Source organism: Narcine bancroftii, chromosome 1 (genome assembly GCF_036971445.1).
Source record: "Narcine bancroftii isolate sNarBan1 chromosome 1, sNarBan1.hap1, whole genome shotgun sequence".
Taxonomy (NCBI): Eukaryota; Metazoa; Chordata; class Chondrichthyes; order Torpediniformes; family Narcinidae; genus Narcine; species Narcine bancroftii.
In genome coordinates this window covers 274,183,251-274,209,569 of record NC_091469.1, presented here as the reverse complement: position 1 = coordinate 274,209,569, position 26,319 = coordinate 274,183,251, and the positions used below count along the sequence as shown (strand labels likewise).

At 37.2% G+C, this 26,319-nt stretch overlaps 1 protein-coding gene across 2 annotated transcripts in view; it reads left to right on the top strand.

Annotated features, from left to right (window-relative positions):
- Window positions 1-26,319, top strand: part of nat10 (N-acetyltransferase 10) — a 72,209-nt gene that overhangs the window by 27,379 nt on the left and 18,511 nt on the right. For both annotated transcript variants that reach the window (XM_069899451.1, XM_069899445.1), the window contains exons 16-21: window positions 66-182; window positions 3,324-3,425; window positions 5,857-5,931; window positions 6,830-6,946; window positions 10,588-10,721; window positions 23,964-24,012. In XM_069899451.1, the coding sequence (XP_069755552.1) occupies window positions 66-182; window positions 3,324-3,425; window positions 5,857-5,931; window positions 6,830-6,946; window positions 10,588-10,721; window positions 23,964-24,012 (594 nt within the window). The remainder of the gene's footprint in view (window positions 1-65; window positions 183-3,323; window positions 3,426-5,856; window positions 5,932-6,829; window positions 6,947-10,587; window positions 10,722-23,963; window positions 24,013-26,319) is intronic.

The following is a 26,319-nucleotide window of genomic DNA, read 5'->3' as shown; positions in this document are numbered from 1 at the left end:
GTAAGATCTATTAATTCTTCACTTTATTGGAAGTTGTTTCCTGAAATTGTCTTGCATCTTCACAGAACACCCCCAATGACCTTCAGTTACTTTCTGATGCTCCAGCTCACCATCTTTTCTGCTTGCTGCCCCCAGTGCAGCCTACTCAAAATTCATTGCCAGAAGTACTTGCTGTTATTCAGGTAACGTGCATGTCAGAGTTATTGGGCTGATGCTTAAACCTTAAGAATAGTGCTGTCGTTGGGCCATCTTTAGTTGCCTGTCTTTCTTTTCTTTGGCTTGGCTTCGCGGACGAAGATTTATGGAGGGGGTAAAAGTCCACGTCAGCTGCAGGCTCGTTTGTGGCTGACCAGTCCGATGCGGGACAGGCAGACACGGTTGCAGCGGCTGCAGGGGAAAATTGGTTGGTTGGGGTTGGGTGTTGGGTTTTTCCTCCTTTGCCTTTTGTCAGTGAGGTGGGCTCTGCGGTCTTCTTCAAAGGAGGTTGCTGCCCGCCAAACTGTGAGGCGCCAAGATGCACGGTTTGAGGCGTTATCAGCCCACTGGCGGTGGTCAATGCGGCAGGCACCAAGAGATTTCTTTAGGCAGTCCTTGTACCTTTTCTTTGGTGCACCTCTGTCACGGTGGCCAGTGGAGAGCTCGCCATATAACACGATCTTGGGAAGGCGATGGTCCTCATCTTCAGCAGCCTGTAGTTATGTGATATATCCCGTTCATATCCATTTAAGGAAAATAACATGTTATTATTTGTTTTGGGGTATTCACAAGAGTCAGGGATAGAATATATGGAAGTGTTGCTTATGTTAGGAAAATATAAAAGCACTGTGGCTGCTGATCACTCAGGAACTGAATCAAGAATAGCTCTTTGAACTTACTCAGTGATTTAGCTAATCTTCCAGTCTCCTTACCTTTTGTTTCACACAGCCATTTTGGATGTGCAACCTCTTGGTTATTTGCAATTGGACTTTGTATTTAGAAATGAGGTAGCCCATTAAAATTAGATAATTGCCATTGTTGGTGCGATTTGATCGCACCAAAGAGGTGCATTAGTGTGGTTATGCTTTCTGGCTTAGTGTCTGTCTTGAAATAAATGGATTATAGTGTTTGATAGTTTAAAAATAGTGATATGAATGCAGGTGGAATTGCTCATCCCCATTGTAACTATGATGTTTACTTTACCCCAGTTCATTTGGTAAATGTTTGACTTAAAAAATATGAATGCAAAGTTCCTGAGTGTTGCTAACAAAGCAACTGCCTCTGCACTGGTGATCCAGGGTTAATCCTGTCCTTCACTACTGACTTTGGGGTTGGCATATTCTCCTTTTGATAAAGAAGTAAAGCACAAAAGTCTTCAGACACTGTGGTTGAAGTAAAAACACAAAATGCTGGAGAAGCTCAGCAGGTAAAACAGTGTCCTTTCTATAGCAAAGATTAAAAATACTGAAGGATTTAAGCCTGAAATCTCAGTTATGTATTTTTATCTTTGCTATATATAGGATACTGACTTGCTGAGTTTCTCCAGCATTGTGTTTTTTCTCCTTTTGACTACATGACTTTCTCCCACATCTCAAAGACATGTGGATTGTAAGTTATGTACATCTTTGTAAGTTGCCCATCATGTGTAGATGAATGGTAGAATCTTGGGAGGGGGTGGTTAATAAGAATGTTGGGAGGATAAAAAGGATTAATGTAGGGTTAGTATGAATGGGCTGTTAATGGTTGCCATTGATAGAACATCCAGTTTCTCTCCCGTATCTCTAGTGCAGTATCTCCTGGGACATCGCCTGTGCCTCTTCTTAGGTGGCTGGCACCCTGGAAAGCATTGAAACACATGCTACATTAGTGAGATAGCTCTTTATGGGCAGACACATGTACATAACACATGATAACATTTGTTGATCATGATAAGAAATAGGTTTTTACTTAGTTGCTCTTGAAGTGCAGGAACTCCATTGCTCAATTCCGTTTCCACGCCAATCCGGAGATCGGCATTAGGAATGCTGTTTGTGGAGGTAGAAGGATCAGGAGCCACAACAGGGGATGATGGCTCTTCAATGTTGCTCTTTAACGCTACTGGTTATGCTGAATGGCTAATGCCCCACATGGCATAACAAAGATCAAAATAGGGCCAATCCAATCACCCCCCCCCCCCCCCACCCCCACCACTCTGGCCATTGTGGTCATTAACCTGGTGGTTCTTCTTACACAGGCCTTTAAGCTTGCTACTCACTTGGGACATTACGATTAAACCACTTTTCCCTCAATTTTAATGCCACACGATCTAATGTTGGCCCATCCTTCACCGTACCCGTTATGTGGTGGTTGATTTCATTCTTCGCATGGTTGATGAGGAGCCTGTGGATCTCAGAATCACTCCAGTGATTAGACATTGTGGTCATCTAATGCTGATAACTTAAGGTCGGCTTGTTTCAAATTAAAAAAATTGCACGCTGCAACATCATGCTATCAAACGTTACCCCGACATCGTATTCATTAGTCCAGTTGGTCCCGTAATGCCTGCAGTGCAGTTTACACCACAGGCATTCCAGGAAAATGGCGGAAAAAAAAAGTCGGAACTGGAATCCCACTCCCACTCCATTCTGAGCTTTTTACACAGCATCCGTTCCGGCAAAAAGGGAATAATTTCTGGAACGCAGTTGCTAAGTAAAAACAATATAAATGATGCTGGACTTTGAGAATGTGAATGTTCTCTGGTGTTTAACCAGTGCTACTGGTAGTTTGAAGGTGATCATCGCAATCAGTGATGGCTGTAATTAGCTTCATCAATGGGTTCCCATATCTGCTAAGTCAGCATGGAGTCACACAGCACAGAAACAGGCCCTACTTCCACCCAAATCAACATCAACCATCCATTTATACTCATCATATTTTATATCCCTACGTTCCAAGCAATTCACCCCAGATTCTACCACTTGGCTATCCACCTGGGTCTTTTAAGATGTGGGCGGAAACTGGACCCAGGAAGAAAGTGTATTCTCCTGGAGGTCAGGATTGAACCCGAGTCTCTGAAGCTGTGCTAGTATGCTGTAGTCTAAATTATGTTTGGAGCTAATTCACCATTGGTATTGCCTGTGAACCTGTATGGCATATACACCTTGGTTGATAATAATGTTTTTAATATGCATACTTTTAATCAAAAGTTCAAACATAAATTCTGTAATTTGGGCTGTTTTAAACCTTGGATATTCATTTAGATGGCGCGATGGAATAAATTTTGATATCGAGTGATGCTACAATTTCAACATCAGAAAATCCTGATGAACTTCGATAGGATTGAGCCATTTTTTCTTTGTTCTTGCCAGGTGGCACTTGAGGGAGAAATCTCTAGTCAGTCTGTCATGAACAGCCTCTCTCGTGGTAAGAAAGCATTTGGTGATCTCATTCCTTGGACTATATCAGAGCAGGTAAGTTACCACATGGACATACAATACAGTGTTCAAATATCTGTAATGTGTGTATCATTTAGTTGGCTGCAACAAAAAAAAAATCAATGGGTTGAAAGTTTTACCTTTTGGATGAAAAGGTTAAAAAAAAATGCAGTAAATCCCCAGGAGATTGGTAGATGCTGAACAAGTGTATTTATGGTTGCTTGAGACTTACTCTTACAATATCTAATACACCTCATTAAGAATAAACAGTTTAAAAGAGAAAAATACTATTCTGTACATACACTGAACAAACTTCACTTGCATTAATATATAGACCTTAAATCATTTTACTTTCATTCACATTCTTTGAAAACAATTAACTGTCACTATTAACTGTCACTACATCTTCAGGATCCACGGAGCCGCCCAAAAGACAAACAATACCATTATAGATAATTAAACACCCCCCCCCCCCCCCCAAGTTTACAGATAAAGTCTCTGACCAGGGCTCTTACTAATTAGGGATAAGGAGACACTTTAAGAGAGTCACCCCAACAGCGAGCGGCATCAACCATCCTGGGAAACACCATTGCTGTCTCACTCAACTTTATTCAAACAGCTATAACAAGCAAAGCACGACCAAGGCATTCCAAGGGCTGAATATTTGCTCCCATCTGCACCAAAGGTTTGTGTGTTATTTCAGAGAATATTTACTTTTACAATTGTAAAGTTGCGCATTTTTCTACCTATTATTTTATTCTTAATTGCTTTAATTTTTTAAAAATTACTTACTTTAATTTTATTTCTGCTGGTTGCTTGAATTCCGATACCAGGGATTTTAATGCACCACCTCTCTCCTACCTACGACCTATGCAATTTACAATAATCCATACAAACAACCGAATAAAAAATACTGTATAAATTTTTTAAAAATAAAAAAAAAATATGCAAATATAAAAATTACGCTTGGTCGTACATCCACCAATGCTAACCAGTGAATAAAGCCCTTGCCGATTTGGAAAGCATTGACCACAATGTTGAAAAATTCGCTAAGGTTGATCAATAAATTCAGGAAGCTTTAAATTGCTATTGTCAAATCTAAGCGGGAAAAAGAGCAAACAATGCAAACAAATTTAACCATGTTCTTCAAATGTGTGACTCCCCCCCCACAACCCCCTGCCCCTCAACCCACTGAGATGAAGACCGTGATGACCCACATCCAAGTACAAGTTCAATTATATGTTGTGTGGGATTAAAAAAAAATGCTGGACAGGTATTCAACTTCTACATGCATCCGACTTGCATCCATTTCGAGATCCGACCAGTCGGTCAGAACGGAACTTGGACGTATGTCGGGGAATGGCTATATATCAATTTTGATGTTCTTTGTTCTCTTTATATATAATCCCATTGGTCGCAAAGGGAAATTTCCTGGAACTTTTCAGTAGAGTTTCAATGTCATCTTGTGCTATGCACTGATCCAATGACTAGCATTAACTAGGCCTTAGCATTGGCCAAATAGATTTGATATAATTGTTTTTTAGACTTTCCACTCAATGTTCCCTTCTTGAGCAAAAAACAGCTGGAAGAACACAGAATGTCAAGGAGCATCTTGGAGGGAAATGGATTTTCAAGCTGAAACCTTGTTTCAAGACATTTGTGTTTCAGATTCTAACATCTGCAGTCTCTCGTGTCTCTGTTCCATAATTCTTCCTCTTTGAAGATACTGACTAATGTTACAGCAATCTGCATTATTAAATAATTGGAAAATGTTATAATTTCTGCTTGAACAGATTTTCTCTATCCATTTTAATGGGGAATTTTAGTATACTGAATAAGTTGACCCCCATTTTTCAGCCTAATTTTAAGGGTTTTATGGTATCTCTGGAGTATAAGTCAACCCCAAATTTTCGGCCATCCGGCCCTCCCAGGAACAACCCAAAACTTTTTAAAACACCCCAATCGCAAGTAACAAAATTAAGTTAGTTTTATAAAAAACCTCGGCCTACCAGACAGCAACGGCAACAGCTCATGGACCTGGAGTGGTGACATTGTGCGCCAGGCAGGAGTAGAAACCTCAGCCTACTAGACAAGTGCAGCGATGGTGACCTCAGGGTCCCAGGTTGGAGCGGTTATGGTGGTGCCTAGCGGTGGATGTATCGGTTGGGGGGGTGGGGGGCAAAGCCGGCGGTGGGGAGGTGCTTCCAGCATTGACCGAATTGATGTCAATTTGTTTTTCTTGGTGAATTTAAGGTTTCAAAGGATATCCGGTGTATAAGTTGACCTTCCCCCTTTTTGAGAAATTTTTTAGGGTTTCACAACTTTACTTATATGTTGAAATATATGGTAGGTATTATTTCACTGGCTCATCTTCTTGCAACTTTAAACCACTAACTGTATGGGATGGATTGTTTGTTCATCAAATTCAGACTTTTTAGTAAACTGAACCCTTTTTTATTTAAAACAGTTTCAGGATCCTGATTTTGGAAGTTTATCGGGAGGACGTATTGTCAGAATAGCAGTGCATCCAGATTACCAAAGGGTAATAAAATTGCTTCTCTGAAAGTTGTATTAAAATGCTTTCATTTACTTGGTTGGGCACTGGCCTCAAAATCAGTTCTTGATATTAAATAACTGTTGAATGGTGCTGGACAATGTGTTTTTGTGATTTGGTAGGGTACTGATTGATTCTTCAAAATTGACTTGTGGATGTTGCTTTTTTTTCCACAATAATACATTATGCATACATGGCATAGTACGTGTTTATATCATGTAAATTAATTATTTTTTTAATAAAAACAAGTTTTATTTCTTAATAGGTTAACTGGAATTTTGGGATAGGCAAATGGGACTAGTTTAGGTTGGCAACTTGGTCAGTTGGGACAAGTTGGGCTGAAGGGCCTCTTCTGCGCTGTAAAACTATGATTCTAGTCACATAATGAGCTTAGTCATCAGGGTTTTTGTTGCTCCCTGTGATAGGTTTTGTCTCGTTTCTTTATGGACTGTGGGGAAATTCCCCCCCCCCACCCCACCCCCCAACATGTCACCCAATCTTTTGCTGAAACTATTCTATAAATTATGTTGTCTTGCATCAGTGATGGGCACATTAAAGTTTGCCTAATAGTTGCGATATATCTAATTCTGTGTATCATTCATTAAATGTGATGATTCCAAACACCTTAAATGAACTTCATTTGCCAAGTGAGAAGTCTGTTTGAAATTTGGAATCAAGCTTTTGAGAGTTGATCTGAGCCAACCCTATAATTAGAGCTTAAATATCTGTTCAAAACAAGTTTGAGAGAAAATAATAGAGCAGATCATTCTTGTAGGAATTTTAAACTTTTGATGCTAATACCATAATTATCGACTTGAAATGTTAATTGTTGCTTTCAATAATCAAAATTCTTTCACTAATGCTTTTTCTTTGATTTTGTAACCAGCTGGGATACGGAAGCCGAGCAATGGCCTTGCTACAGATGTATTTTGAAGGAAAATTTCCTTGTCTGGAAGAGCAGGAAGATGATAAACCCACAGAATTAACTACTGTCAGCAGTGAGGTATGGAAGACTTGAGTTCAGAATTACAAATTTAACTTTATCCATTCAGCAACTCAAGACAGCACCTGATTGAACTGAATTTTCTAAAATTTTAACTGAAAATTTCTTTGAATGTTTATAAACATTTAGTAGTTAATGCAGCACATTGTCATTGAAATATAATGATTTAGAAAGACTAACTATTTGTAAACTATATTTGACAATCTCCAATTCTACAATACAAAAATGAATATTTTGAAGTCATTTTTTCAGTGCTCTTGCTTGTGCAGTTTATTGAAGGGGAAAAGATTTGAGTTCAATTACAGCACTAATTCTGTCACCACAATACAGAGATTAGATAATTTAGCTCATTAATAATTTTTTTCAATATGTTTGCTTTAAATTGGGGATTATGATAGACAATTTTAAGATGAACATAAAGATAGTTTCAAATTTGCTGTATCACCTAGGAAGGTGGAAAAACATTAAATCAACTTTTACTGAATTTAGCATATTTAATCGCATAATGATGCTGACACATTGCATTTGTTCAACTGACCTAAAAATGTTTTTCCGCTGATTTTTCAATTGTACTCAGCATCTGATGCCTTTCATGTTGGTGTCTAAATATAGCGAGCATTGATGGATTCCAGTTGTCCTAGATACCACTTTTCCATGGTTGCAATGTCCTGGTGAAATCTTTCACCATGTTCGTCACTGACTCCACCAAGATCAGCAGGGAAGACGTCTACTTGCGAGTGCAGAAAATGAATTTTTAATGGCATGTTGTGCTTCATGGTTTTGCATGATTGAAGAGGACTTAAAATGTGACAGGAAATCACAAAAAAAGGTTATAACTAAAAATCAGTATGTGATAGGAAAATGTTAACGTCATCGTTCAACATCCAGCTGCCTTGCCATTCGGCATGGGTGATCATGTCTTTCCATCTGTCACGATCTCTGACCCTCCAAGTTGTAGTTTGTTGCCTCCCCTATTCTCCTTCGGTGAATACTCCAACTTTGAGCTGAGACCATAGTTGAATTTGAGTTCATGATTATACAAGGGGGAAAATACAGAAATGGTTTCCCGTTGCCTTCTTCAGTTGCAGTGTCCATACTGGACGGGTAAAGAATGTGGCAGGTTTAGTTGGATGTGATGGTCCATAAATTTGTTGCAAAATTCATTTAGGTTGGCTGATAAAATGAATTAATATTCTTTACATTGATATGGATGGCAGAGCTGCTGGAGCACTGTAGCAGTAGCGCTGGTGGGGGAGCGGAGATGCAGCACTCCCGCAGGGTCCAGCCGATTGCAGTTGGCTTTACTCGGGTTTTGAACAGCCCGTTGCAGGAGCTGGCAGTGATTTTAGTTGAAATCCTGTGACCGTGGGTCTATGCCCAAGATGGCAGTGCCTATTAATCGGCAGCAGCCATGAGGGGCTGCAGACTCTGGGGAAGCGGAGGACTGGAACAGGGCACCAGAGGATGAGAAGATCACGCACTGTCTGAGAGGGAGAAGCAAAGGAGACGATCTGCGGGGACGGACCAGTGAGGGGGCTCTATGGCTGAGGGACCAGTGTATGCAGTGGGCTGCTGGCGACTCGAGGCAAGGAGCCCATGGAAACTGTGGGCTGCTGGAGTCTGCTGTCGGGAGATTCACACCAGGCTGCGGACTGCTGGAGACTGGCTGGAGGGGTGCCAGTTATTGGAACCGGGATGCGAGGAAGTGCCTAGGGTGCTGAAAGGTTCCTGATCGTGTCAGAGGTTTGGATCCAGAGCTTGGGTTGCCAATGATTTGGACTGGACTCTGTGGCTGCGGGGGCTACGGAAGCTACGGACACTCAGCGTCTCTGGAGGGCCTCTGATTTGCTTCTCTCTCTCTCTCTCTCTCTCTCTCTCTCTCTCTCTCTCTCTCTCTCTCTTTCTCTCTCTCTCTCTCTCTCTCTACTAAGATAATAAATTGATAATAAATAAGATAATAAATCTTGGATGTTTCCTTTCCATTTAGCCTGTAGCAATTAATGGTCATTATCAAAAATGTGATGACACACTTAACAGGCAGATAAGAATGTTGTAAAGGAAGCAAACAGTTTTGTTGATGGACTAAAGACATGGTCATTTGATAAGAAATGTTATAAAGGAGTTAATGAAATACAATAATTTTAGAATAAAATCAAGATTTAGAGTTATTGTGTGACAGTCATTAGTGCAGTGGAAGTTTAATTGTAGTCTAGAATCAGAGAAATAAATACCTAGGATGGAGAGTATTTCTAAATTTGATCAACAAGAAAACTACAGACGACGTAAAAATTAACAACTTAAAATCTTTGAAGGGTAATTAGTTTAATAATCACGTTGATGTGAGACATGCAGAAATGTACTCAAGCCATAGATTTTTAAATTATATAAAACTTATGAATAAGGGTACCAACATTTGAAGAAAAAAATACTTGTTTAAAGTAAAAACACAAAACGTTGGAGAAGTTCAGCTGGTCAAACAGTGTCCTTTACATAGCAAAGGGAAAGATATATAACTGGCGTTTCGGGTTTAAACTCTTTATTTAAAATAATTACACATGGCAGTTCAGCCACATGGATTGGAAGTTAGTATTGCAGTTTAGAGTAGAACATTCTACTCACTTTTAGAAAGCATGTTATGCATAACATGGAAGATGATGGATGCAGTGCAAAAGGCATTAAAAAGCCTGCAGGTAGTTTTAGTCTTGGCAGAATTAAGCTGTAGGAAGGTTTAATTTACTGGGAAAAAAATATCAGCCAGAATTTAGATGGTGCATTATTTCTCTTGAATTGTTTGTGGTGGTGAAGAGAGAGAATTGGCTATTTATAGATGTGCAAGGTAAAGGGGAGCTTATACTTGTGGACACCACTGGCAAAGGATCCAAAGTATTGCAGCATTATGGAATATTTGCAAATTATGTATGGTAAATCCCTATTATCCCGAACTCAAGCAACCGGCAGCTTCCGTTTAAAAAAAAACATTAAAAAAAAATTGTGGAAAATAAATAGGTAAAAAATACAAAAGTTTAAAATCCATGCCCCAGCAAATTCACATCCAGCATCTACCAATTCCTATAGGTGCTGGATACCCAGGGTTTTACTGTAGTAAATGGTGTCCTACTAATGTTAGATTTTTTAAATATTGTGTAGTGTGTACAGCTATAATCTGAAATATTTATCATTGATCTTCTGTTGATTTATAATTTCTAGTTTTTTTAATTCTTTACTCAATTTTTAGACCTATTTCCTTTCTGCTGTGCCTTATCTCTGAGGTATCTTTTTCCTTCTCTACTGTTTGTAGAATATGATGGTATATTTGTCTCTCCTTGTTATTCAAACAAGGAAATGGATTAAAAAATTTAAAGTTGGTGCTGAAAGAAATTTTCCTGGGGGCTCCGGTTTCCTCCCACCATTCGAAACGTACTGGGGGTGTAAGTAAATTAAGTGGCATGGACACGTGGGCCAAAATGGCCTGATACCGTGTTGAATGCCTATATTTAAATTTAAAAATGCAATAAAATTTTAAACATTTTAAAATTAAAATGTAAGTATATTTTTCAAGTGTATACCCATTGATTCCATACAAATAGCCCTCAATTACAGGATAATTCTGATTTATATTGTATTAAATCCTTCCATAACAGAATATAAGTCTACTGGAAGAGACCTTGACTCCACGCAGAAACTTGCCACCGTTGCTACTGAAACTCAGTGAACGAAAAGCAGAGAAACTTGACTACTTGGGAGTATCTTATGGCCTTACATCAGAATTGCTGAAGTAAGTTACAATGTTCAGTTTTCAGGGCATATTGCGTAGTGAAAAACCTTCAAATAATTTTAAACAAAAGTTGGATTGTAATACACGGTCAGATATTGTAAGAGGTTTATGGTATTTTATGTTGTAAAGGCATTCATTAAAATACAGACAGCTTTGGAGTAGCAACTTAATTTAAAATTCCCTTTTGTGGCGACTCTGTGGCAACTAACAGTGTGAAGTTTTTTTGGATGAGCTTTGCATGGCAATTCTTCAACTTTACAGTCCTCATGTTCTAATTTTGTTAACCTTTTTATAAGTTTCATAATGCATTTTTGGTTGACTGCCTTAAATTAGAAGTATAGTCACTGGATAGGCAAAGACTGTAATCAAATTAAAACATTAGCTGGAAAATTAATGACATTGGAATTTGGTAGCAATGTTGGCATTTCACTAATGACATGACATGAAATCTCTTCTCTGGGGATTCCCTTGGGAAGTGTTCCATCATTACTCTTTAAGACTTATGCATATCTAAAGCTGTTCTCCATTTATGCAACAATTTTATTGAGTTGTATCCTCTCCATTAAGAACCAGGAGAATACAATCTGGCTACTTATTTGTCTGCAAAACAGTGCTATCTGACAGCACCTACCAGTAATCTTCTGATCAATGCTGCTTAAGTTTAATCAGCATGGAGGAGTCACGTGATGGAGTAGTGGCTGGTAGGAGAATACCAGCCCTCTCCAGAAAAGAAGAAATAAGTGAAGAAACACAAAGTTCAAGAAACACTAAACACAACAAATAAAAGACAAAGGTGTGAAGAAAAGAAAGAAAATGGCACCCAAGAAAGAAAAAGCAAGAACAATGGGGAAAAAAAGAAGAAAAGACGTCGGAAGAGAAAGGAGAAGGCCTTACCTGTGTGAAGAGGCAGGGAGCCGCCGAAGAGAGAGGAGCCCACTCCCCGAGGTTAGTGGCGACCCCGCAGAGTCGCGACCTCCCAACCGCGGGACTGCAAAAATGGCTCTCTGAACCAAACAGAAGTGCGCAATGCGCACACTAAGGAAAAAGACAACACCGACGGGAGGGGGACCCAGCTGAGAAGTGAACTTACACAGCACGACCAGCTGAGAGATGCCCGACAGCAGAGCTCTCAGCTGGAAAAAGAGGAAAGTGACAGGAAAGGGAGTGATAGGAAAGAAAAACAGCAAGAGGAAGCCCAACAGATAACTAGCCCAGAAGAAGAGGACCAACAGCAAGAAGCTATGCAAAAAGACACCCAACAAACTGAGGTAAGCAGCTCAACAAGAAAGTCAGAAGAGACACAGATACAAGGAAGTGAAGAAGAAGACACAAACACAGGTCCAGACACAGAAGAAGAAGAACACCAAGCTCTGCACAGAGGAATAGAAGGTAAAATAGATGGACAGTATATAGATTTAAAAAATTTTCAAGAACAAATGAAAGCATTAAAAGAATGGTTGACATTAGAATTTAGTGAAATGAAAAGTACAGAAGATAAAATGAGTAGAATAGAGTCATGACAGAAATAGGGAAAAGATTAGAAGATGTGGAAGAATGAGAAATAGCTGTAGAAATGGAAGTGAATGACTTAAGAAGAAAATTGGAAGACAGTGACAAAAAAGTTAAAGAGTCAAAAGAGTGATATAATGGAAAACTATAGTAGGCAAAACAACATAAAGATAGTGGGCCTAAAGGAAGATGAAGAAGGCACAAATGTGAAAGAATTTATAAAAGAATGGATCCCCTGGGAATGCCAGAAATACAGGAAGGAATGGAAATAGAAAGGGCACACAGAACACTAGCCCTGAAACCACAGACACAACAAAAACCAAGATCCGTTTTAGTAGAATTTCTGAGATACACGACAAGAGAAAATATAATTGGAGAGGGCAAGGAATAAAATTAGAGAAGACAAAAAAACCACTGGAATATAAGGGTCAAAAAATATTTTTTTACCCAGACATAAGTTTTAGAAGAGGAAGGAGTTTAACACAGCAAAATCGATCCTATGGAAAAATGGCTATAAATTTATGTTAAGATATCCAGCTGTGCTTAAAATATTTATCCTGGGGGAAGCAAAACAGACTGTTCTCGGATCCGGAGAAAGCACGAAAATTTGCAGAACACCTGCAGGACAGAAGGAGAGAGGAAGAGATGTAACAAGAATGAAGAATGACGACAAACTACATATAAAGATGTAAAAATAATGAATAAGTAAGAACTAAAGAAGGGAAAGAAAAGGGAAGTAAGGGGGAGAATAAAAAAAAGAAGAGGGTGAGCTTTGTTAAATGTGAAGATAAAAGTCTTTTCTGGAGGGATTGGGTGGGAGAGAATAACAGTCGCTGAAAAATCAGTTGACGCTTGAGAGCAGATTCGCAATCCAAATGGAGAGGGGAGTTGTGGTTGCCCGGCAAGGGACAAGGGGCAACTCAGAGAGGGGAGGGACACCTGGGATTAAGGGAATTTTAGATGTGGGAATTGTTGAAGTATTTTATGTTTTAGGAGTGAAAATGGGGAAAAGGGGACAGGTGGTGGTGAGGAAGCGGAAATGAGGTGTAAACCGAGTATGAGATGGCCATGTTGAATTATATGACTATAAATATTAATGGAATACATAACCAAATTAAAAGGAAGAGGCTATTAAATTTATTGAAAAAAGAAAAAATAGATATAGCATTTGTGCAGGAAACGCATCTAACTGAAGTGGAACATAATAAATTAAGGAGATACTGGGTAGGACACGTAACGGCAGCATATAATTAAAAAGCCAGAGGTATAGCTATATTAATCAATAAAAATATACCAATCAAAATAGAGGAGGAAATAAAAGATCCAGCAGGGAGGTATGTAATGATAAAGTGTCAGATATATTCAGAATTCTGGAACTTGGTCAATATATATGCACCTAATGAAGAGGATCAAAAGTTTATGCAAGATATTTTTTGAAGATTGCAGATATGCAGGGGAATATATTGATAGGGGGGGGGGGGATTTTAACCTTAATTTGGATCCAAAGGTGGATAAAACTGGACAAAAGACTAGCAAAAAGAATAAAGTGGCCAAATCTATGGTTAAATCAATGCAGGAAATGAAACTTATGGATATATGGAGGAGGCAACACCCAAGGGAGAAGGAATACTCATATTATTCGAGTAGACATAAAACATACTCAAGGATTGACATGTTCCTGTTGTCAGCCCATATTCAAGGGAGAGTTAGGAAAATGGAATATAAAGCTAGATTGCTATCTGATCACTCACTCCTGTTATTAGCAATAGAACTGGAGGACATCCCACCAAGAACATATTAATGGAGATTAAACTCCATGCCACTTAAAAGACAGGAATCGAGAGAATTTATTGAACGCCAAATTAAAATCTACTTTGAAATAAATATGGAATCAGTGAAAGACAAATTTATATTAATGGATGCAATGAAAGCCTTCATTGGAGGGCAGAAAATAAGTTATGTAACTAAGATGAAAAAGGACTACAATCGGGAAATAGAACAGTTGGAAAGGAAAATAGTAAGTACAGAAAAAGAACTAGCAACAAGGGAAGATACAACAAAAAGAAGAGAATTGGCGGACAAAAAAAAAAGAAACATTACAAACGTATAAGGTGTAGAAGAACATAATGAAAATAAAGCAGAAGTATTATGAGCTAGGAGAAAAAACACACAAAATATTAGCCTGGCAACTTAGAACAGAACAAGCAAAAAGAACTGTGTTAGCAACAAGGAAAAAGGACAAACAAATTACATATAACCCAACAGAGATGAATGAAAACTTTAAGAAATTCTACGAACAATTATACCGAACTGAGAACGAGGGGAAAGAAGAGAAAATAGATGAGTTTCTAGCTAAAATTGAACTACTGAAATTGCAAGAAGAGGAGCAAAACAAATTGATAAAACCATTTGAAATAGAGGAAATACAGAATATATTAAAAAAGCTGCCAAACAATAAAATGCCTGGAGAGGATGGACTCCCAATAGAATTCTATAAAACATTTAAAGAGTTACTAATTCCTCCACTCCTGGAAGTAATGAACCAGATAGAAGAAATGCAAAACTTGCCAGATTAATGTAAAACCACAATAATTGCAGTAATACCAAAGACGGGGAAGGATCCACTAACACCAGCATCATATAGACCAATATCTCTACTTAATTCAGATTATAAGATAATAGCAAAATTATTAGCAAACAGATTGGCCGACTGTGTACCAAAAATAGTAAAACAAGATCAAACTGGATTTATTAAGAAAAGACGAACAGCGTATAATGTCTGTAAGTTCATTAATTTAATCCATGCAGTTCAAGGAAATAAGACACCAACAGTGGCTGTTGCTTTAGACGCAGAAAAAAGCCTTTGACAGGGTAGAATGGAATTATTTATTCAAAGTATTACAGAGGTTCAACCTACCAGAAAAATATATTAATTGGATTAAAGCATTATATAAGGGACCGTTGGCGAAGGTGACAGTAAATGGATATGTATCAAACCAATTTAAATTAAGTAGGTCAACTAGGCAGGGATGTCCACTATCTCCCTCACTGTTCGGTTTAGCAATAGAACCATTGGCAGAACTGATAAGAACAGAAAATAAAATTAAAGGGATAAAAATAAAGGAGAAGGAGTATAAAATCAGTTTATTTGGAGATGACATATAGTATATTTAACAGAACCAGAAATATCAATAAAACAACTACATAAGAAATTGAAGGAATATGTAGAAATATCGGGGTACAAGATCAACGCAAATAAAAATGAAGTGATGCCAATGAATAATGCGGATTACACAGAGTTTAAAAAAGAATCACCATTTAAATGGCAAACACAAGCAATCTGATACCTAGGTATTAGATTAGATAATGATTTAAGCCACCTATAGAAATTAAATTATCAGCCATTAATGAAGAAATTACAGGATGACTTAGAACATTGGAAAGATTTACCACTAACATTGATAGGAAGGGTAAATTGCATTAAAATGAATGTCTTCCCAAGGATACAATACCTATTTCAATCGTTACCAATTCCCTTAACAGAGAAATTCTTCAATGAGCTAAAGAAAATAATAAGGAAATTCTTATGGAAAGGGGGGAAACCGAGGATAGCGCTAGATAAATTAACAGAGTTGTACAAACAAGGTGGTTTGCAGCTACCAAACTTAAAAAAATTATTATAGAGCAGCACAATTAAGGTATCTATCAGATTTTTACTCAGACAAGGGAAAAACCAGATTGGACCAAGAGAGAGCTAGATAAAATAGGGGAGAAGGTACTAGAAGATATACTTTATAAGTGGGATGAAAAACTAGTGTAATATAAAAGTTTACCAGTACTGCATCATTTACTCAACATATGGAAGAAGATTCACTTAGAAAGAAAAAAAACAAATTACCAGCTACCAAAATTATTATTGATGCAGAATCAACTAATCCCTTTTACAATAGATAACCTTTCCTTTAGAGAATGGGAGAGAAAAGGAATTAAAAGAACAGAAAATTGTTTTTTGGGAAATAATTTATTAACATTTGAACAAATGGTACAATGTTTGCATACCATCAACTGAAAACCTACTTAAAGGACAAATTGGGAACCAGACTGAGATTACCAGAAGGAAGCAGCTTTGAATATGTGATTACAGACACAGTGATAATTAAAAGATTTATAACGAACATGTACATCAAGCTGCAAGAGAAGGGGGAGGAGTCACGTGATGGAGTAGTGGCCGGACGGTGAACTCCAGCCCTCTCCAGAAAAGTCGGGAAAAACAAGAGAAAATACAAAGGCACAGAAATACAAGTTAAAGAAAAGTGAGTATAAAGGTGGAAAGAAGATGGAGACAAAAGGAGAAAAATCAAAATCAACGGAAAGAAGAGAGGAAGAGAAGACAACGGAGGAAAAAGGTGAAGGCCTTACCTGTCCGAAGAGGCCCGCTGTGGAGAGAAGACCCCACTACCTCAGGTCGGTAGAAAGAGAACTACAACAATGGCTCACAGAGCCGAGTAAAAGTGCGCAACCGCGCATGCGCGACTCCTCGCGCATGCGCGATGCGCATACAAAAAAACACACCGACGGGAGGGGGGACCAGCTGGGGAGTCGATCTCCACAGCCGGCAACGACAGCTGCAGAACACCTGCAGCAAGAAGAGACCACAGAAGACAATAGAAACAAGAAAGAAGAGGAGGAAAGGGCAGCAAAGAAACAACAGATGGTCAACCTAGAGGAAGAAGAAGAGGAAGAGGAAGAGTACAGGGAAATAGAAGAAGAAAAGATAGGCAAGGTAAAGGAGGTACTTGCTCTTGTTAGAGGATACATGGAGTCATTTAAAGAATGGCAAACACAGGAATTCAATGATTTAAGAAGAAGAATAAACAACACAGAAAAGAAAATAAATAAAATGGATATGACCTTAACAGAAATGGGGAAAAAAATGGACAAGATGGAAGAACGGGCAATAGCAGCAGAAATGGAGGTAGAAGACTTAAAAAAGAAATTGGAGGAATCTAATAAAAAAACTAAAGAGACACAAGAATTACTAGCCCAAAAAATAGATATAATGGAAAATTATAACAGAAGAAATAACATAAAGATAGTGGGCCTTAAGGAAGATGTAGAAGGCAAGAATATGAGGGAGTTTATAAAAGAATGGATCCCTAAGGCCCTAGGATGTCCAGAACTACAGCAAGAAATGGAAATAGAAAGGGCACATAGAGCATTGGCCCCTAAACCACAACCACAACAAAAACCAAGATCTATTGTAGTAAAATTCCTAAGATATACTACAAGAGAAAAGGTACTGGAGAAGACAATGGAAAAAGTAAGAGAGGGCAACAAACCACTGGAGTATAAAGGGCAAAAAATCTTCATTTATCCAGATATAAGCTTTGAACTCCTAAAGAAGAGAAAAGAGTTCAATGCAGCAAAAGCGATTTTATGGAAGAAAGGATATAAATTTACACTGAAGCATCCTGCGGTATTGAAAATATTTATTCCAGGACAACAAAACAGACTATTCTCGGATCCAGAAGAAGCACGAAAATTTGCAGAACAATTACAAAAATAGACTGAGGGATGAAGACGGGTAATGAGAGCAAAAATGATCACGATTGATATGTATGTGGGTAAAGACAAAAATAGACTGAGGGATGAAGACGGGTAAGGAGGGTAAAAATGACCACGATTGATATGTATGCGGGTAAAGAGGTATAAGAGTGAATAGAGACAATGGGCATATGTGAAAGTATCTGTAATTAGAGGAAAACATAGAAAGTATAGACAAGAATTAATAAGGGAAGGTAATGGAATAGAGAGAATAAGGAGGGAACTAAAAGAGTGACCTTTGTGACATATAAAAAACGAAATCTTTTCTGGGGGGGCTGGGTGGTGGGAAAAGAGCGGTCACTGCAAAATCAGTTGACGCTTGCGAGTGGATTCGCAAATCCAAATGGAGAGGGGAGGTGTGGTTGTCCGACAAGGGATAAAGGGAAACTCAGGAGGGGAAGGGGAGATTGGGGATAAAGAAGATAGAAATAGGAGAATAAGGAAAATGTTGGATGTTGTAGGAATGTTGTCTGGTAAAGAGTTGAAAATAAGAAAACAGAAATGGAAAAGGAGGAAAGGTAATGATGGAAAAACGGAAAGAGAAGATAAACAAAATATAAAATGGCTACGCTGAACTATATGACTCTAAATATTAATGGAATACATAACCAAATTAAAAGGAAGAAACTACTAAATTTACTGAAAAAGGAAAAAATAGATATAGCATTTGTCCAAGAAACACATTTAACTGAATTGGAGCACAAGAAATTAAAGAGAGATTGGGTAGGACATGTAACAGCAGCATCGTATAATTCAAAAGCAAGAGGAGTGGCTATATTAATTAGCAAAAATGTGCCATTTAAAATAGAAGAGGAAATAATAGATCCAGCAGGGAGATATGTTATGATAAAATGTCAGATATATTCAGAGCTTTGGAATCTACTTAATATATATTCACCTAACGAAGAAGATCAAAAGTTTATGCAAGATATCTTTTTGAAGGTAGCTAATACGCAAGGGAACATACTAATAGGAGGGGATTTCAATCTGAATTTGGATCCAAATATGGATAAAACGGGGAAAAAAATTAACAGGAAGAACAAAGTAACCAAATTTATAATTAAATCAATGCAAGAAATGAAACTTGTGGACATATGGAGGAAACAAAACCCAAAAGAAAAGGAATACTCATACTACTCGACTAGACATAAAACATACTCAAGGATAGACCTATTCCTGTTATCAGCCCACATTCAAGGGAGAGTTAGGAAAACGGAATATAAAGCTAGACTATTATCGGACCACTCACCCCTGTTATTGGCAATAGAGCTAGAAGACATCCCTCCAAGAATGTATAGATGGAGATTAAACCCCATGCTACTTAAAAGACAGGATTTTAGAGAATTTATTGAAAAACAATTAAAAATGTACTTTGAAGTAAATACGGAATCAGTGGAAGATAAGTTTATACTATGGGACGCAATGAAAGCATTCATTAGAGGGCAAATAATAAGTTATGCAACCAAGATGAAGAAGGACTATAATCAGGAAACAGAGCAGTTGGAAAGGGAAATAATAAACATAGAAAAAAAATTAGCAATAAAGGAAGATACAACCAAAAGAAGAGAATTGGCGGATAAAAAAATAAAATATGAAACATTACAAACATATAAGGTGGAGAAGAATATAATGAAGACAAAACAGAAATATTATGAACTAGGGGAAAAAACACACAAAATCCTAGCATGGCAGCTTAAGACAGAGCAAACTAAGAAAATGGTATTGGCAACAAGGAAAAAAGACAAACAAATTACATATAATCCAAAAGAAATTAAGGAAAACTTCAGAGAATTCTATGAACAATTATACCGAACCGAAAACGAAGGGAAAGAAGGGAAAATAGATGAATTTTTGACTAAAATTGAACTACCAAAACTACAAATAGAGGAACAAAATAAATTAACAGAACCATTTGGAACAGTAGAAATACAAGAGATAATAAAAAATTTACCAAATAATAAGACACCAGGAGAGGATGGACTCCCAATAGAATTCTACAAAACATTTAAAGACCTAATAATACCGCCCCTCCTGGATGTAATCAACCAGATTGATGAGACACAAAACTTACCAGATTCATGTAAAACAGCAATAATTACAGTGATACTAAAACAAGGGAAAGATCCACTCTCACCAGCGTCATATAGACCAATATCTTTGCTAAACACAGATTATAAGATAATAGCTAAACTATTAGCGAACAGATTAGCAGAACAGGTACCGAAAATGGTAAATTTAGACCAAACTGGATTTATCAAAAAAAGACGCACAACAGACAATATTTGTAAATTTATTAACTTAATTCATGCAGTAGAAGGAAATAAAGCACCGGCAGTAGCAGTTGCTTTAGACGCAGAGAAGGCCTTCGACAGAGTAGAATGGAATTACTTGTTCAAAGTATTGCAAAAATTCAGTTTACCGGAGAAGTATATTAATTGGATTAAAGCATTATATAAGGGACCGTTAGCGAAAGTGACAGTAAATGGACATGTATCAAAGCAATTTAACTTAAGCAGGTCAACGCGGCAGGGATGCCCACTATCACCATTATTGTTTGCGCTAGCTATAGAACCACTAGCAGAATCGATAAGAAGAGATAATAATATAAAAGGAATAAAAATAAAAGACAGGGAATATAAAATCAGTCTGTTTGCGGATGATGTGATAGTGTACTTAACAGAACCAGAACTATCAATAAAAGAACTATATAAGAAATTGAAGGAATATGGAGAAGTGTCGGGATACAAGATAAACGTAAATAAAAGTGAAGCAATGCCTATGAATAACGCGGATTTCTCAAAATTTAAGGAGGAATCCCCATTCAGATGGCAAACGCAGGCAATAAGATACCTAGGTGTGCAAATAAACAAAAATCTAGGCCAATTATATAAACTCAATTACAATCCACTAATGAAAAAATTACAGGACGATTTAGAGCATTGGAAAGAGCTACCACTAACACTGATAGGAAGGATAAACTGTATTAAAATGAACATTTTTCCAAGGATACTATACTTATTTCAGGCATTGCCAATACAACTGACAGAAAAATTCTTCAAAGAGTTAAAGAAAATAATAAGGAGATTTTTATGGAGAGGGGGGAAACCGAGGATAGCACTAGACAAATTAACAGAATGGTATAAACAAGGAGGCTTACAATTGCCAAACTTCAAAAATTATTATAGAGCCGCACAATTAAGGTACCTATCAGATTTTTATCAAACAAGGGAAAAACCAGACTGGACGAGACTAGAATTAGATAAAATAGGGGAAAAGATACCTGAACACATATTATATAAATGGGACGAAAAATTGGTACAACATAGAACTTCTCCAGTATTACACCATCTCCTCAATATATGGAAGAAGATTCATGTAGAAAGAAATAAAATAAATTACCAAATACCAAAACTAATATTGACGCAAAATAAGCTACTCCCTTTTACAATAGACAACCTTGCCTTTAGAAAATGGGAAAAAAAAGGGATTAAAAGAATAGAAAATTGTTTTTCAGGAAGTAGATTCTTATCCTTTGAACAAATGAGAGATAAGTACAATATAACGGGAGATACAGCGCTGGCATATTACCAACTGAGATCCTACTTGAAAGATAAATTAGGAAGCAACTTGAGTTTACCAGAGGGAAGTAACCTTGAATATGTGATTACAGATACAATGTTAATCAAAAGATTTATAAAAAATATGTATATTAAACTGCAAGAAAAGGAAAATGAGGAAACAAATGGTAAAACTAAACAAAAATGGGAACAAGATTTAAATATAAAGATAAAAAAGGAAACATGGGAGAAGTTATGCTCTGGAACGATGAGAAATACAATAAATACGAGGCTGCGTATGATACAATATAATTGGTTACACAGACTATACATTACACCGCAAAAGTTAAATAAATGGGACCCAACAGTATCTGATAGATGTTTTCGATGTAAAAAAAGAAAGGGGAACAACAATTCATGCAATCTGGACATGTGAGAGAGTAGAAAAATTTTGGGATGATCTCAATCAGATATTAAATAAAATAACAGAAAACAATATACCAAAGAATCCAGAGATCTTTCTCCTAAGTAACATAAAAAATAAAGAATTTGGAATTGACTTGGAGGATGCACAAAAAAGATTTGTTAAGATAGCCCTAGCTGTAGCAAAAAAATGTATTATGTCAACCTGGAAATTGGAAGATAATTTGAAAATACAACAATGGTATATAGAAATGAATAAATGTATTCCATTAGAAAAAATAACATATAGTTTAAGAAATAATATTGAAATATTCGAACAAGTATGGGAGCCTTACATTAAATACAATAGCGAAAACCTACCGGGAACAAACATTACCTAAGTTGATGGAAGGAGAAGAGAAGAAAAGAATGGACTCAGTAGAATTTCTGGTGTATTTTTGTTGAATGACAACATTGTCTAACTGAATTAATGCAACCTAGATTGTATAACTAAAATGGATGAGGGGGGGGGGGGGATGGGGGGGTGGCTTGGGAGGAGGGAGGGGGAGGGAGAAAAAGTCACTGTAAATGTGTGGAAAAGAAAAAGTGTATATCATGGCTATTGTGATTTATGGTGTGAAAAATAAAAAATTAAAAAAAAAAAAAAAAAAAAGCTGCAAGAGAAGGAAAATGATGAAATAAACTATAAACCCAAACAAAAGTGGAAAAAAGATTTAAACATAAAGATAAAAATGAAATATGGGAAAAGTTATGCTCTGGAACTATGAAGAATATAATAAACAGGAGGTTACGCATGATACAATATAATTGGTTACACAGGTTATATATCACACCCCAAAAATGGGATCCAACATTATCAGATAGATGTTTTTGCTGTAAGAAGGAAACGGGAACAACAGTACATGCAATTTGGGCATGTGAAAAAGTGAAAAAGTTTTGGGAAGATCTAAATCAGGTATTAAATAAAATCACAAAAAGCAACATACTAAAAATTCCAGAGATCTTTCTTCTAAGTAATGTAAGTAAGAAGTAAAGAATTAGGCCTCAAGCTGGATGAAGCGCAAAAAAGATTTACTATGATAGCCTTAGCTGCAGCAGTACAATGTACAATATCAACTTGGAAATCGGAAGAGAGCCTGAGAATACAGCAATGGTACATAGAAATGAATAAATGTATTCCATTGGAAAAAAATAACATTTAATTTAAAAAATAAAGTCACATTATTTGAACAAATTTGAGAACCGTACATGGAACACAACAGAGAGAGCTTGCCTCAGACCTCCACCCCCTAAAATGATAAAACAATAAGACAAAATGACCTGATTCAATGTGTAAAAGTAGATGACACCATTTTCTTGTTTATTTTCATTGTGTGATGACATTATTTATTGATTTTATTGTATTGTATATGTTGAACGTTTAATAGGTTTGGAAGGGGGTGGGAAGGTAGGGGGGTGAAAAAGGGGAGAAAATGCCACTGTGTATATTCGAGAGGGAAATGTTTGTATGTGTTTTGATTGATATGGTTCACAGAGTGAAAAATTTAAAAAAAATTAAAAAAAGTTTAATAAGCACTTCAGATTTCATTACAATTTTGTCCTAAATATGGACCAGAGTTGAATTCCCCATTCAGCACAGACAGTTTATTTGATTTGCACTTCACTGTTCTCCTAAAAATTAATTCCCTGCACCTTTCTGTACCCTTCACAAAATGAATTGTTGCTTCTTGCCTTGATAGCATCTCCCAAACCCATGACCTTTACCTGCAAGAAAGACAAGTGAGGCAAGCACTATTTGCAGGTTCCTATTCAAGTTGCGTGCTGCTCTAAATTTGAAAATATATTGTAGCTCCTTGATCTTGCCAGAACTTAACCCTCTAACTCTCAACCCAATAATGCAGCGAAAACTCATCCAGAAGGGAAGTAGCAGTTCAAGGCAGTGACTGGTCATTACTTTCTGAAAGATCATTAGAATTGTGCAGTAACTGGTCACTCCTTGTAAATTAATCAAGTAAATACTGGAGGAAGCTATTGTGGAAGCATGAAAAAGTAATTTCTAAGAAGTAAGAGGGTGAAAGTTAATTTACAAGTTTTATGTGGTTTGCAGGGAAGGTATAACTAATTTTTTGATGTTCATTTCTGTTTCAAGGTTCTGGAAGCGAGCTGGATATGTTCCAGTATATCTAAGACAGACACCTGTAAGTTCTTGTGAGAATATTATTAAAATGTGTTAATCTGAACAGAATTAGACATACTGATGCATAATCTGAATTTGGAACATTGGAATGATTTATTTCTGTTAAGGTTAATGAAATGAGCACTGAATTATGTTTATAATTGTTAAATAAATGTTGTTTTAAAGTTATTTTAAGCCATAAAGTGCTTGTGGAAAGAACCATTTAGCTCCTTGTGTCTTGCCTGGTTGTAAAAGATCTCCCAGCATTGTCTATAACCCTTAATTTATAGCTTAACATATTTTTTAAATGATGTAAATTTGCATACAGCAAATGATGCTCTTTCAACTGGTGAAATACAGATCCCAGGTAGAATCAAAGCTTCTCTATTCACCCTAATTGTTCTGGTAATTGGATTCACAATTGTTTGGTTGTTCGGAGGCAAAAGATGGTGTTGCTTTTCCGATTAGAAATAGGTAAGCAATGGTGCAATGTGGGGAGCCTTGCTGGTTGTGATATATATATATATGGACAGTGTGGATGCCAATGGAGGAGGATTGATTAGTAATTTTGCAGATGACATAAAAATTGTGAATGGTGAGGAAAGTTGTCAAAGACTCCAGTAGGAAACCGATCAAATGGTTGGTTGTTATGGTGGCGGATGGAATTTTATGTGAGATGATGCATTTTGGGAAGTCAAGTAGGACACACACAGCAAATGTTAGGGAAATAAGGAATGTTGATGAACTAAAGGACCGTGATGGGGGTGGTTCAAATCCAGAGGCAAATATGACATGCTTGCATTCATGGGTTGGACATAGAATGTAAAAATTGGGATATTATGTGGCAAACTTTAAAATACTCAGATTAGTTGACACTCAAAATATTGTGAGCACCATTCTACAGGAAAGGTGTGGTTGCATTGGTGAGAGTTTAGAAAGATTTACTGAGATGTTGCCTCAATTGGAGGACTTTAAAGGGACGATTGGATAGGCTGGCTTTTCACTTGAGTGGAGGAGGCTATGGGCTGACCTGATTGGCATGTATAAAATTAAAAGAGGCATGGGCAACTATAGAAGGTGTAGGGAAGTCAAAATGTTTTTACCATGATGGGGATATAAAAAAACAAGACTGCAAAGGTTTAAGGTGAGAGCAAGGTATTTAAAGAGGGTTTGAAAGGAAAGTTTATTTTACACAGATTGTAGTTGATAACAGGAACTTGCTGCCAGAGTTGGAGTCAGACATAGTTACAGGCAGTCCCCAGGTTATAAACGAGTTCCGTTCCTAAGTCTGTCTTGAAGTCAAATTTGTAGGTAAGTTGGAACAGGTACATACGGTTCTTATTTAGTGTTTTTAGCATCAGTTAGTCAATTGTTTATAGTATATTACCTTTCTATGCAAAAAAAAAATTAAAAGTTAACACTTTCTCTTGTTCTATCGGAAGGAGCATTCATGAGGTAACATTATGCGCATGCGCGAATTGGGGGAACAGTCAGTTCGTAAGTACGAGTTGTCCGTAAGTCGGACATTCGTAGCACGCGGACTGCCTATACTATGTTTTAAAAATATTCCAAGAGCTGAATGTGCCAGGCATAGAAGGATATGGATCAAATAAGAGCACATGGGATGAGATTAGATGGGCAAAAGACATGGTCTTCATGTTTTTGAAAAAAATTGTACTGCAACATCCTTTGTTATACTAATGTAATTATCGAGTCACTCCACATGAAAAAGGCCCTTCAGCCCATGGTGACCAGCAGGTACCTACCTAGATTGATCCCACTTACTAGCAGCCAAACGTCTAGATGTTCCTTAAATTTTATATTATCTACCTCCATTGTTCTTTCCAAATTGCACCTGCCCTTTGGGTTAAAAAAAAATCTTCCTCAGTTCCCCTCTAAATATCTTACTTCTCACTTTAAAACTCGTGTTCTCAGGTCTTAAATACCTTTTCCATAAAGAAATGTTTCCCACTCAGTACCCTATCTATTGCTCTCATAATTCTGTACATCTCTATCACATTCCTTCTCTGCTCCAAGGAAAACAAATAAAAGATATCCAGATAATTGAAATAGCCCATTTTGGCAACATCCCGGTGAATCTCTGCTCTGACATCTTCTTTTAGTGTGGCGACAACATCTGTGTGGAATATTCGAGGTGTAGCTTAATTAGTGTATTAAGAATGCCTAACACTATGCCCCAGATAAGGAAAGCCAACATCTTGTACACCTTCTTCACCAGTGCAGCCACTTTAAGGAATCTTGGGATTTATACAGCAAGGTCCCTTTGTTCCTCGAAAGTCCTTCAGACCCCCACCAATCATGGTACATA